Source organism: Antedon mediterranea, chromosome 2 (assembly GCF_964355755.1).
Source record: "Antedon mediterranea chromosome 2, ecAntMedi1.1, whole genome shotgun sequence".
Classification (NCBI taxonomy): Eukaryota; Metazoa; Echinodermata; class Crinoidea; order Comatulida; family Antedonidae; genus Antedon; species Antedon mediterranea.
In genome coordinates this window covers 24,849,570-24,862,178 of record NC_092671.1, presented here as the reverse complement: position 1 = coordinate 24,862,178, position 12,609 = coordinate 24,849,570, and the positions used below count along the sequence as shown (strand labels likewise).

The following is a 12,609-nucleotide window of genomic DNA, read 5'->3' as shown; positions in this document are numbered from 1 at the left end:
AGTGTCTGTAAATTTCTAAGAGTTGTGAAAGAATCGCCTATTTTCAACTGAAAAATAAATGCATTTTGGTTCCTGAATATAACATGATATTGACGCGTGTATCATACTCATTCAGTGAGCTGGGGCACAACGATTTGTACAAAGGACATGCCAGACAACTGTGTAGGCCTACCTATTGTTTAGATCGCTGGCAGTCAGCAAGCATATTGTATATACGTCAAACATGGAATGCTGTGGTTACCTACAGTATGTGTGGCTATGAAGTATAGTGTATCATCATCATAGAGGATATGTTAATATTAATATAGTACACATAATTACTGTAACATTTTTACATTATAGCAAACGATTATTTTTTTTCTAGCCCACCTGCCGATACGTACTCAACTGTATCAATACCTATTTATATTGATATATTTAATTTCCTCAACAAATTAAATTGATGTAAATAAATATTGAGCTATTAAGCATTGAATTTGCCTTTTCACTTTTCACCTAAAGTGTGCTTTGTTTTTAGGGGCTTCCCCTAGACGTACGTTCGCATTTAATCTGAATGCAACGCAATAAAAACAAAATACTGAGTTAATGATATCATCGGCAACAACATGTTATCGTCCTTTAATTATGTGTGTGTTTACCGGAGGGGAAAAGTATGATCGTGTTGCTCATTGGTAGCAATTTTCCTGCAAATTAGAGTTACATTTATGAATTTTATGTATGAGAGTATCATTTCCGGTCATCTAGGGTGTCATTTAACAAAGTTCACCTCACCACAGGTCCTGTCGACTGTTCTGGACAAGCACTCATTTCCGCCATATGCAAACTCTGACTTGCACAAAGCGCCCTGTTGTGACACTTTTACTCAAAATAGTATTATTTTGTTCTTCTGAAATTCAAATTTAACAACATTTACTGAATTACCTATGTTTAGCATATTTCCTTGTGATGAAATATTGATCTGAACCACTTACTGTTAAAGTAAAAATCATTGCCTTATTATTGACACACCTTCACATTTGGCACCCAGACTAGTAGTATATGAATCATACAAAACTCATAGACGCAATGTCTATAAGAAATGTTAAAAATAACAATGAAATGCTGAATAAACCTTAGATTGTTTCGTTTTTGCTCAGTCGTAATTACATTGTCAGGTAAAGCATCCAAGTTTGTTTAGTTGACTGAGCAAATGTTGACATCTGGTGGTGACATAAACTCATCTTTACAATGTCTAAATAGATAATATCAATTGATTCTTCTGCGTTGTCATTATCAAGGGAACAACTATTAGTTGTGTTGTTTAACATCCTAATTTCAATTGTAAAACACTCTGTACAGCTTAATTTAATTTTTATTTTCACTTTCGATTATAAATTTAGATAGATCATGTGCCAGATATTTAATTTCATTATTATTCAGAAAGAGACATTCCAAAGTGTTTGGTTTATTCTCTTCCAATAAAATACAAGCCAAAGATTAAAGGCTCCTTCAAGATGGGCATCATTTTGAAGTTTTACATTATGCTGGTAATAAATATCTGTGTTATCTATAACAAAATTCTGCATTTTATTGTTACATATGTACAAAAACAATTACTGTCTGATTTAAATAATTTTTCAATTTTCTTCACTATATTGCATCATTTACCTCTGCCAGGGAGGTATATGTAATCAATCGCGTGTGTTTGTTGTTGGTCTGTCTGTTTGTTTGTTAGCAGGATTACTTAAGATCTTTACCAAAATAAATATACATATAGATATGTGGTCAAGGACCATTTCCATTTTGGGACCTTATGGGACCATGGTCCCAATTCTAGACCATTTTTTGGTATACTTTTCAGACCTGCTAGTGTTAAAAGATAGGACAGAATTTTTCAAATTGCATTTTCTACTACTTATCCAAAAAACTTTTTTGTACAAGAGACAAGAGTTATAATTTGTGATTTGTAATTTTAAGACATAATTTGATTTAATGTGCACCTTTTTGGATGCGAGTAGTTTAAAAACCTATTTCTTTTCAAATTCACCCGTTTGATTTTTGCGTTGCTGTTCTATTGTTAGTCAACTGAAGCTATTGTTAATTGAAAGGCTTGTTACATAACCATTACACCAAACTCGCATACACATGCTTGTAGTGAAATTAGCCTAAATCACAAACAGCATAAAGACACACACAAAAATAATATATATACACTTTCCCGGAGAAATCTTATGTAGGAGATTTTTACAGTAGGTGGAGGTATGCACTCTCGGAGTGGCTTTCTAGTTCAAAGAAGAAGAAATGGAGGGCGTTTAAAAGGCATTTGCCTTAATCATGAGCCCGAAGATTCAAGTAAGACTTCAAGTAAAACTGTGATGACTTCGATAAAAATAATATTCAAAATATTTAACAGGAACAATTTAAATGCAAAGAAAAGTATTTACAAAAAATGCACAGTATTCAATATTGGTTAAATAAAATATTGTGCAATTTTAATAAGTAGGTTTTTTTTTAATGGTACGTTTACAATAATCTGCAGTACAAAGAAATAATTATTAGAAATATGTATTATTATTTACATGAAGAAATAAGTATCACATGGTATTACATTAAGTATAGTGAAGTTTATTGTCATACTATCAATGTGGGAACATTTTTGAATATCACAAAGTTAATTACTCAACAATAAGCTGGTAATCTTGACTGAAATCAGTCTGTAATTGTAAGATTTTGTTTTTTTCAATCCTTTACTTATTTAACCATTATACATACATCTTGAAAAATCCTATGATTAAATAACTGAATTCTGCAACATTTCATAGTTACATTGTTATTGTTATGTAAAGTTATATATTTTACAGTATTTTTTTTTTATTATATCTAAATTTAGACTAAACTGAATGGTCATGTTGAATATTTTAATTAATTTTATTATGTAATTAAATAATATTGGGCAGTGTGTCTTTTATTGGTTGTGACTTTTCTTATTCTCACATATTTCCTCATCTTTTCGTTTCAAATTAATTAATTAATATTCAGTATATCAACAGGCAGTTTAATTGTTATTATGATCAAACATCATTTGGAAGCAGCATTGCATTGCTGTCTCAGCTTTCAACATTATAGTAGACCATTTGTTTGTTTAGTACATTCACTAAAAAAACAAATAGCACAAAGTGCGGTTAGACAAAGTGTGCTCACATACTTTTCTCAACTATTTGTCAAATTGTTTGTCAATAAAAATTCACATTTTGAAGAAATCATTCCAGGAATTTTACAATTTATGTTTATTTTTGCAATTCTGCAATTTGAACAAATATTTCTAGCATATTTCTTTTAAATTATGTTTATGAATTATGATTGAATTCTACCAGCTGGTACTCCTTTTTCACCTCTGTAGTAATGTTTAAATGCACTGTAAGCGACAGCCCAAATTTTGATTTGAATAGAATATAATCATTTGATTTTATTTGGCGAAACATAATTACCTAGAAATATAAAACAATACAAAGTAAACAAAATGCTAATGATAGTCAAAATCGAACTTAATCACTGTAGGGAAAAATGTTCAATTTAAAAGAAATATAATACTGTTTTGTATTCATTGAATGGAGAGAATATTTCGTTCAAGGAAAAATTCACTGCTCTGTTTTAAACTTGGCTTTGAATTGTTAAAAATAGAGCAGTCAATCTTTCAACTTATGAAATATTCTTACCATCCTACTCCTAAACATTTTTTTTGTTTATAACACACCCTACTGCATTTGATTAAAGTTATCCATAGTAAATCATTGACAATTGCTAGGCCAAGAAGCTATACCATTAAAAAAACAAGGCAGTGCTCCAACTGGAGACGCGGAGTAGAACAGTTACAGAAGGCGCGCACAATAAGTTGGTTTTCCAACACGATCAGTTAACAGCATCGCTTGGCAAAAATTCACAAATTTTACAAAACGTGCGCGTTAACTATCACCATTAGATATCTTTTTTCCGTTATATTGGGCTAATCCCAATGATGCGTAATTATCCAATCAAATTGCAAGAATACAGTCAGGTGTGTTATAATTACTTTATTTTGCTGTTTGTTTATGTTACATAAAATATTAATTGTCATATATTTACTTTATATTAAGATATGATACTTCAACGAAGGAAGCATCTTTTTCTATTGGATTACAGGGGATTGCAAATGAAAACGTCGCAAAGGTGAAAGAAATTATCAAGAAAACCTTCCAACAAGTCGTAAAGTATGTATAGTTTAATTCAAATTCATGTACTTTTACTGCTTTTGTCGTTTGCCATTTCTTACATTTTCTTAGGAATTAAAACACATTGACAAATATTGTTTAGTTTGCTTACCAAAGATTTTGTTGTACATGAAACAAAAGCCAACATAAGTAAGCTAAATATTATAGATTAACTATTTTAATACAGTACAATAACAGGATTATGTGTATTAAACAACTAACTTATATTCAGTTTACATACAAAAATACATCAGGTTTGTATGCATCTACACAAACAAAACCAGCCCACTTATCATGTTAAAGAAATAGTTTTACATGCATAAGTGGTATCTGCTAATTTTCTAAATAAAGTTCTTTTTTGTGTATGCACATGTCATTCAAATGATGGTTATTCAATTCCATTTTTTTTTTCGTCAAGCACTCTGCCTCAAACTTTGAGTTGCTTGTCACCTATAAAAAAACAATAAAATATGATAAAATTTGTAAAATACAGACAGTACGACACTAAAAGGATAAACACACTGTCGTGGACAGACGTAATGGCGCCGTAGTTGGCTGCCAATGACACGATGTGACTCTTAGGGGAGAAGAATGTTGTTGAAAAGGTAACATCTAAGTCCACAGCGCTCTGATCTTCATGAAATAGCGCTATATAAATGTCGCATTACATTACAAATGCAAAAATTTCATAAAAAGGTTGAAACAATTGACAAGTAATAAAAATATCATGAAAATCAGTGTCATATTAAAATTGGATAAGAATATGTGCACCTGACAAAATTTGCATTAATAAACCTAATTTTTGTTAAAATTTGTCCAAAGCAACAAAATTATCAATTAGATTGGTGTACCTTTCCAACCCAATCAAAGAAGAAAGTTGTTGTTTGATGTTGACCACACCTTTGTAATTCAGTCACGCATTATTTCCACATTTCTATTTGTTTGAAACTGGTTTAATACTGGAAAAGGTACCTCCATATCTAAAATAGTGGCACTGTAGCTTCTTGTTGTTTCCTTACCAGTCCCCACATCCTGGGTTTAAATCTCTGTACAAAGGAAATACTTTCTGAAAGGGACTAGATGTGTGAGCATTTTGACGACATTGGAAATGATGGTAACTAGTCGTGGTAACTCAATTTGTAGCTGTATGAACCAGTATACGCAAGCACTTATATGGAAACATCATTTTCGAAAAATATAGAACATGGGCAACTGAAAGCAACTGAGAGGAACTTTTATGTTGACATTTTTGTGTGCCGGTCAGTTGCGTTTAGTGCTCAGAGCGCTTATATGTTGACATATCTAATTCACACAGCTTTGTTGAATCTTGCATTAATGTTGTACATAGAGTACAATTGTTATTTTACTTTCATTACATATTCTTCAGTACTTGAATGTAGTTTCCAGGTTGGTACAACATTATAAAGAACATTAATGTTACCATGTATATTGTTTATTGTACTTTCATTACATACCCTTTCATTAATTTTTTTCATAAAGAAGGAAACAAGAAATATTTACATTTTATTCTGATTAATGACAATAAATGGGTAACATTATTCATGTGAGTTCAGTTGTTGCATATACATCTATGTTTAAATACTCTTTGTACTTTTAGAGAAGGTTTTGAGGATCAGAGAATTGAAGCTATACTACACAAGATTGAATTATCTCAGAAACATCAAACGACCAGCTTTGGACTAGGACTCATGATGGTAAGTAATATTAGGAACAAAATTACAAAAAGTTATTTTTCAGCTACATACAAGCTAGACTACAAAAGTTTCCCAAAATTTCAGTTGAAATGAAAACTTAATCTTAAATATTTTTAGCCAAAACGAATACTACTATGTTCATAAAATATTTTAGGTTTTTTGTCAGATGTTTAAATACATCTAGTATTTCAACTTTTTTAACCACCAGAGATGGGTTCATCCTATATTATATGCCTGCAATACATACTTACTTTCTTGTGTTCAGCGCAAATGTAAAAATAATAGTTTTATAGTAGAGTAGTAGTAGTGGTTAAGGGACTGTTCAGACCAACAGAGTTATGCTTTTGTATTGTACGTGGTGCACAACTCCATAGGTCTGAACCAGGAAAAGATTAGTGGAAGCCACCTATGACAGCGTAAGGTACAAGAGCAATGCTTACGATACGAAATTCATGCATTAAGAATTTTGACCTCCAACCCATCAACTTCACTCTTGCATGTTCGCCATGAATCTGTGATACTTCAGTTTCTAACGAAAGCGTTAAGCGAGTCTGAACACTTTGCTGCTATTGTATTATTATAATATATTAATTATAATATCACCTTTTTTGCCTATGCAAAAGCATAACTCCATAGATCTGAATAAACCCTAACATGCTTGCCTTTCAATCCCAAGGTCGAGTGTCAGGGTTGTAACTCACAAATGTTACTACTCCTCTACTAAGCCTTAAATGAGGCTAAATGACTTTATAGTATAGTAAAGTTTCTCCATCATGTAATTGTCAAATCTTTCACTGCTGGATGTGTTTGAAAGTCAGTTTAAGTACACAGTTGCAATGTTGTTTGTTTTTAGATTATTTACTGTTAACATACTATGTTCAGCATGCAGTGCTTGCCAAGAAATATATACATTACTGTCGTTTCTCCCTTATTGCTCAAAATTTCCCACAATATAGTAAAAACAAAATTCTTATAATGCAATGGAAATCGAAACTTAACACTTGACATTGTTATCGATATTCTAAATATAGTGTAGACAGACAGGAAAAAGGAATAATAAATAGTGTAATTTGTTGATTTAGAAACTGTTCCCACTCACATGTAACTTCAGGAGTTTGATGTCAATTTTTTCATGGTAATTTTTGTATACAATATCATCGTCATTGATTTTTCCAGGTACAGTTGCTAATTATGAGTGATTCAGTCTTATATTAAACAAGATGGATTATTAACAAATTTGTAGACTAACAAAGTATTAATATCAAATGTGAACATAAGGTACATCCGGCAATGGATACCTCATTTTACGGTATTGCATTTGATGTTACGTTTTATATATTTTAACATATATCCATTTATTAATCAAAATAACATACAAAAAAATAACATATCTTCTAAAAATCATTAATAGAACATTGATAATTGAATGATATTTTAATATCCACTCCAAAGTTGCTTTGCATTAAGGAGCTAATTATGATCATGGTAAGTTCTAAGGGTTCTAGATCCAGAATTAATTTTGATTTTTGTTCTCAAATTTACTTGTATAAAGTAAAATCAGAATAGGGCAAACATCTGACTAATTAATTTGGGGGACAGACATCTTTAAAAATCGTGTTTCTTTGTGAATTTACATCCTTTTGTTTCAGCTTTTAAAAAGTGTCAGTTCAAGTAATTCACCATTATATTTACTTTGAAAGTTAGAGAAAACTTGGAAAAATTTCATTTAGTGTTAAGAATGGTTTTGTTTGTTATAAGAAAAAAAAAATCTTTGTTATCTTCTTGAAAACTTCTCTACATTGAGGTTGAATTGGATTTTAATTTTTAACATACTCAACTTTTAATGATGATTATTTTAATTCAATCTTTTATTTTGGAATCTCTGGTGACTGAGTACAATATCATATCATCATATATCGATCGCAGTCGACCATCTTCATCAATCAGACATCATCATAGCTAGATTTCCAAGTTTTGCGGTCCTCCATGACACAAGCAAGTTCAGATGTATTTCCTAAGCTGGTATCCTCAAGAAGGACCTTGAAAGGTCAAGGTCTTGAGTACAATATGACACACTCTCATCTGACTCAGGATATTATTCCACCGGGAGAGCATCCCTCTCATATAATACGTTGTTTAGTTTAGTTTTGATGGTTAAGTTTAGGCGGTGTGTGCTTTTTTAACCCCATTTCTACAACGAATCTAGTCGGTTTTTTAATGTGTTGGTGGTTTCGGAAATGACGACTTCATTTGGCAAACTATTTCAATTCATAAGATTGTAAAGGTTTTGGTAAATGTTTAGTTTTTGATTTGATTTTATTCGGTTTCAACATAAGATTATAAGACAATAGGAATACAAATAACTTACAAGCAAATACATTAAATAAAAAACCAAGGATAGCCCATAAAGTCGAAGAAAAAATCAACTTAATTCCAATGGGGTCCTTTTAAAAACGACATAGACAATCACAACAAAGAGCTTAAACATACAAACAAACACACATAACAACTAGAAAGCCACTCCCAGAGTAAAATTCTTCTACATGTTTAGTCTCTGGAAAAATTGTGTGATTTAGGCTAATTTCAATACAAGCATGTGTATGCGAGTTTGGTGTAATGGTTATATAACCAGCCTTTCAACTAACAATAGCTTCAGCTGACTAACAATAGAACAGCAACCCGAAAAACAAAGGTGTAGGTTTTTTAAACTACTCGCATCAAAAAACGTGTACATTAAATCTAATTATGTTTTAAAATTACAAACCACAAATTATAATACTTGCCTCTTGAACAAAAATGAAGTTTTGTGGAGAAGTAGTTCTCGAGAAAATGCAATTTTAGTTTACTTTTTATATAAGACTGCTCACCGGCTTTTGAAAATTCTGTCCTATCTTTTAACACTAGCAGGTCTGAAAATAATTCTAAAAAGTGGTCGAGAATTAGGACCGTGGTCCGGATAGCCTCCAAAATTTAATGGAGTGGTCCTCGTATCTATCTGTATTTTCATTTTTAGAAAGATCTTGAAATTACTTTTTGAGTAATCCTGCTAACAAACAAACAAACAAACACATGCGATCGATTACAGTACATATACCTCCTTGGCGGGGGTAAATAAAATATGGTGGAGGTAAATAAAATACGGCAGAAGATATACAATTTAAACATTTTAAAATATGAGACAATAGCAATTGGATGATATAGCATGAATCTAGAATATAGTATTAATTTGTTATAATGGCATAAGACGCGATAAGTGCTTTTTAACATTAGGTAAATTGTTCCAAGCTTTTATTCCACGATAATAAAAAGTGGTATTACATTTCCAATTGCAGAAGGTATCCTAAACTTTAACTGACTATTTCTTATGTGGTAGGTGTGGTAACTGTTAATTCTTTCAAAGTGGGTGGCCATATAGGGTACAGAGTTATTATGAAAAATCTTATGGACATGAGATAGTTGTAATAATTGTACACTGCTTTCAATATTTTTTTAAACATTTTAACTGCTTTCAATATTTTTAAATATTATTATATTACTAAAAAATATCTAACCTTGTCTAGTTCAATTTTACTAATATGCTCACAGGGACCGATTAAGAATGAAACGTACAGTCTTGTTTTGGAGTTTCTTCTTTAGGTCTAGATTGAGTACAGAGAACTAAGAGGTGAAGGCATAGTCTTGGTGACTTTCGATAAGATTTTAGATTAGATAATAATTTTCTGGTTTTTTGATCAAGTAATTTAATATTACGGTAAAGAAATTTAGGGTGACCATTTGTTTTTATAATAACAGAATAGGCCATGGTACCGTTAAAATTATTATCAAACAAGATATTTAACATAAGATCTATATACAACGTCTTTGTTGTCAAGCAATACTTTAAATTCATTATATTTGGCTTTCGCTTGTGGGATCCAAAGAGTATGGATTCAGTTTTTGCAGGGTGAATAGATAATTTATCGATAAACCATTAATTACAGCTTTCAAGATTTCAGGTAAGCGAATCTGAGGTACTCTTGGTGTCTTTCCCATAAACGATCAGAGCTGTATCATCAGTATACATGAGAACTTTACATGTTACACTGGAAGGTAAATCCTTTATGTAGCACAAAAATAAAGTTGGACCAATGATGCTGCCTTTTCGAACACCACATTTGATACCAAGAGGAATAGATTTTACACCATTAGTTTCAACAACCTGGTTTTGATTACTAAAATATTATTTAAACTATTTGAGGGAGTTTTTATCAAATCTCATTTCCATCAGTTTATTATCAAAAAATATTATGATTAATGGTATCAAATGCCTTCTGAACATCAATAAGGACCATACCTGCAAGGTTTCCTTTCCTCGCCTCAGTTTTCAATTCATCTTGCAGGTTAATAAGACTAGTGTCGGTGGAATAATACGAGTGGAGTTGTTCATTTACAACCGATTCAATGATTTTCGAAACACATGAAAGAATGCTAATAGAACGGTAATTCCTGACCTCATTTCTACAATTTTTCTTGTAAAGAGGCTTAACTTTGGCATGTTTAAAATCGTCTGGGAAAACTCCAGATTGTATAGACAATTTTATCACACTGGTTAAGGGAATCTTCAGAATTGATGAGCCATTCTTTAAAAATTTAGGTGGAATGGAATCCAGTCCAGTACTTTTATTAGAATTAATTTTCTCAAGCCTTAAACAAATATCATCTTCGTCAAGAGTGAAACTATTAGGCTTCACTTTTATATTTTGGTAGAATGATTTAAAAATATAGAAGGACATACTAAAAAGACCTTTACCCTGGAAGCTTATTCACTAGCGAAAAACGAATTCATTAGATTGGCTAATTTATAAGGGTCGTGGTAAAGAATGCCACTAGATTCGAGAACTATTTTGGTTGAAGACCTTTTGGTTTGTTCAGAGCCAAGTTTTTCAGGTGCTTCCAGAGTTTTTTAGAGTCACTTTTACGTTCTTTACATTTTTTTCTAAATAGTTTGCTTTGGCCTTTTGTAAATCTTTTTGGATTTTGTTTCTTCAATTTAGTGTATTTTTTATAAATATCATCTTGGCTATTATTCTTTCTAAAATAAGTATAAGTATTTATCTCGTTGATGAATAAATCTCGTCACTCATCCAAGGTTCTATGCGACATTTAATCGGATTTCTTTAATGGAAGCAATTTCATCAATAACTTTCAGAAATAAACGTTTAAGTTCTTCCCATGCATGATTTACATTAGTGCTGTTGACAATATCAGCCCAGATAATTCTGTTAAGACAGTTTATTACCTATAACGTTGGGTAGATCAAATTTAAATTGTATTGTGGGCATTGGACTTAAATCTAGGGACTTCAGTACAATATATAGCAAGATGATCACTCATGCCTGTATTAAGTGTAGTTCACTCTATCGGTTGAGTTACACAGAATATGATCTCAAGATGATGAGGAAGTTTTACCAATTCGTGTAATAGAAGTAATAATTTGAGTTAGACAGTGTTGGTATCCCCAAGAAGGTAGGATTCACAGTCTGACCTTAAAGTGGACAAGACAGGTTCAAATTTTTCAAGGAATTTACTATTGTTGGCCGGTCGGTAAAAACAACCGACTGTGATAGGTTTAGATTTTGGCAACAAGAGGTAAAAACCATCACAAGCTCAAAATTACCTGGAGGATCATCTCTTATAAAAATGCCCCATGCCTGGATCAGTCTTTATGTTGAATAACATAGCCTTCAATGTTCACTTCTGAGTCCGATACTGTTTTATCAAGCCAAGTTTGAGATACCAATAATGGAAGCTTTAGATCGTGAGGCAAACAAACGGAGCTTGAGTCATATTAAATCAAATTTTGTCGTTGGTACACCAAAATCTGTACTTAAATTGAACTAACAAATAATTGCCAAAGGGAAATATGAGATCTGTATCAGTTTTTACTATATCCAATTGATTTTTCTTCACGTCATAATTAAAACTAAATGTGACTGGACATCTAGATCTATAATTGTGGATTAGGGGGATGGAAATCAGAAGATTTGAATTAATCCCAATTAATTGAGTTAACTGCCAATTGACGATCATCTGCTGACTCATATTTTTTGTCCCCCGGGATGTAATAATATCAATAAACATATTTGCAATTGAAATGGAAAGTATATATGCCGGGCAGTTTCCAAATTATACAGGTTTTGGAAGTTTGTATATAATTATAGTTTCCTGTGGCCCAGATTGCATAATCATTGATTGTCATAAAATGCTTTGATGTAGATTGTCTGTGCCATATGTGGTTGTACTGTATGTAAGTACGGCAGGGGATAAGAAAGTATTAATAAGGGCTCACTGTCACACAGCCACAACTACGGCTCTTTCGGACATGTAAATTATTTTAACCACCAGTGAACGACGTGAAATTGCCACAACTGTACAACTCTCAATAATATGTAAAAGTAAATTTAATAATAAACGCTTGGCAAAACAATTCTTTTCTTCCTAAATCCCAACCAAAAAAATTCCCCACAAAAAACAACCCCCAACCTAATTCTCAAGCAATAATCAATCCCTGACAGTATCCCTCTTTCCAACACAATTTCTATAACTCTCCCAACTTCCCAATCCTTCCAGACAAAGTTTCAACAAACTCCCAGAAATCCCCCTACAAGCGCATTTACAGTAATACCCCA

The 12,609-nt window shown here is 31.8% G+C and overlaps 1 protein-coding gene across 2 annotated transcripts in view; it reads left to right on the top strand.

Annotated features, from left to right (window-relative positions):
• LOC140040762 (presequence protease, mitochondrial-like) overlaps positions 1 to 12,609 on the top strand; it is an 85,174-nt gene that overhangs the window by 35,876 nt on the left and 36,689 nt on the right. For both annotated transcript variants that reach the window (XM_072086927.1, XM_072086928.1), the window contains 2 exons: positions 4,113 to 4,226; positions 5,845 to 5,941. In XM_072086927.1, coding sequence (XP_071943028.1) covers positions 4,113 to 4,226; positions 5,845 to 5,941 — 211 coding nt within the window. The remainder of the gene's footprint in view (positions 1 to 4,112; positions 4,227 to 5,844; positions 5,942 to 12,609) is intronic.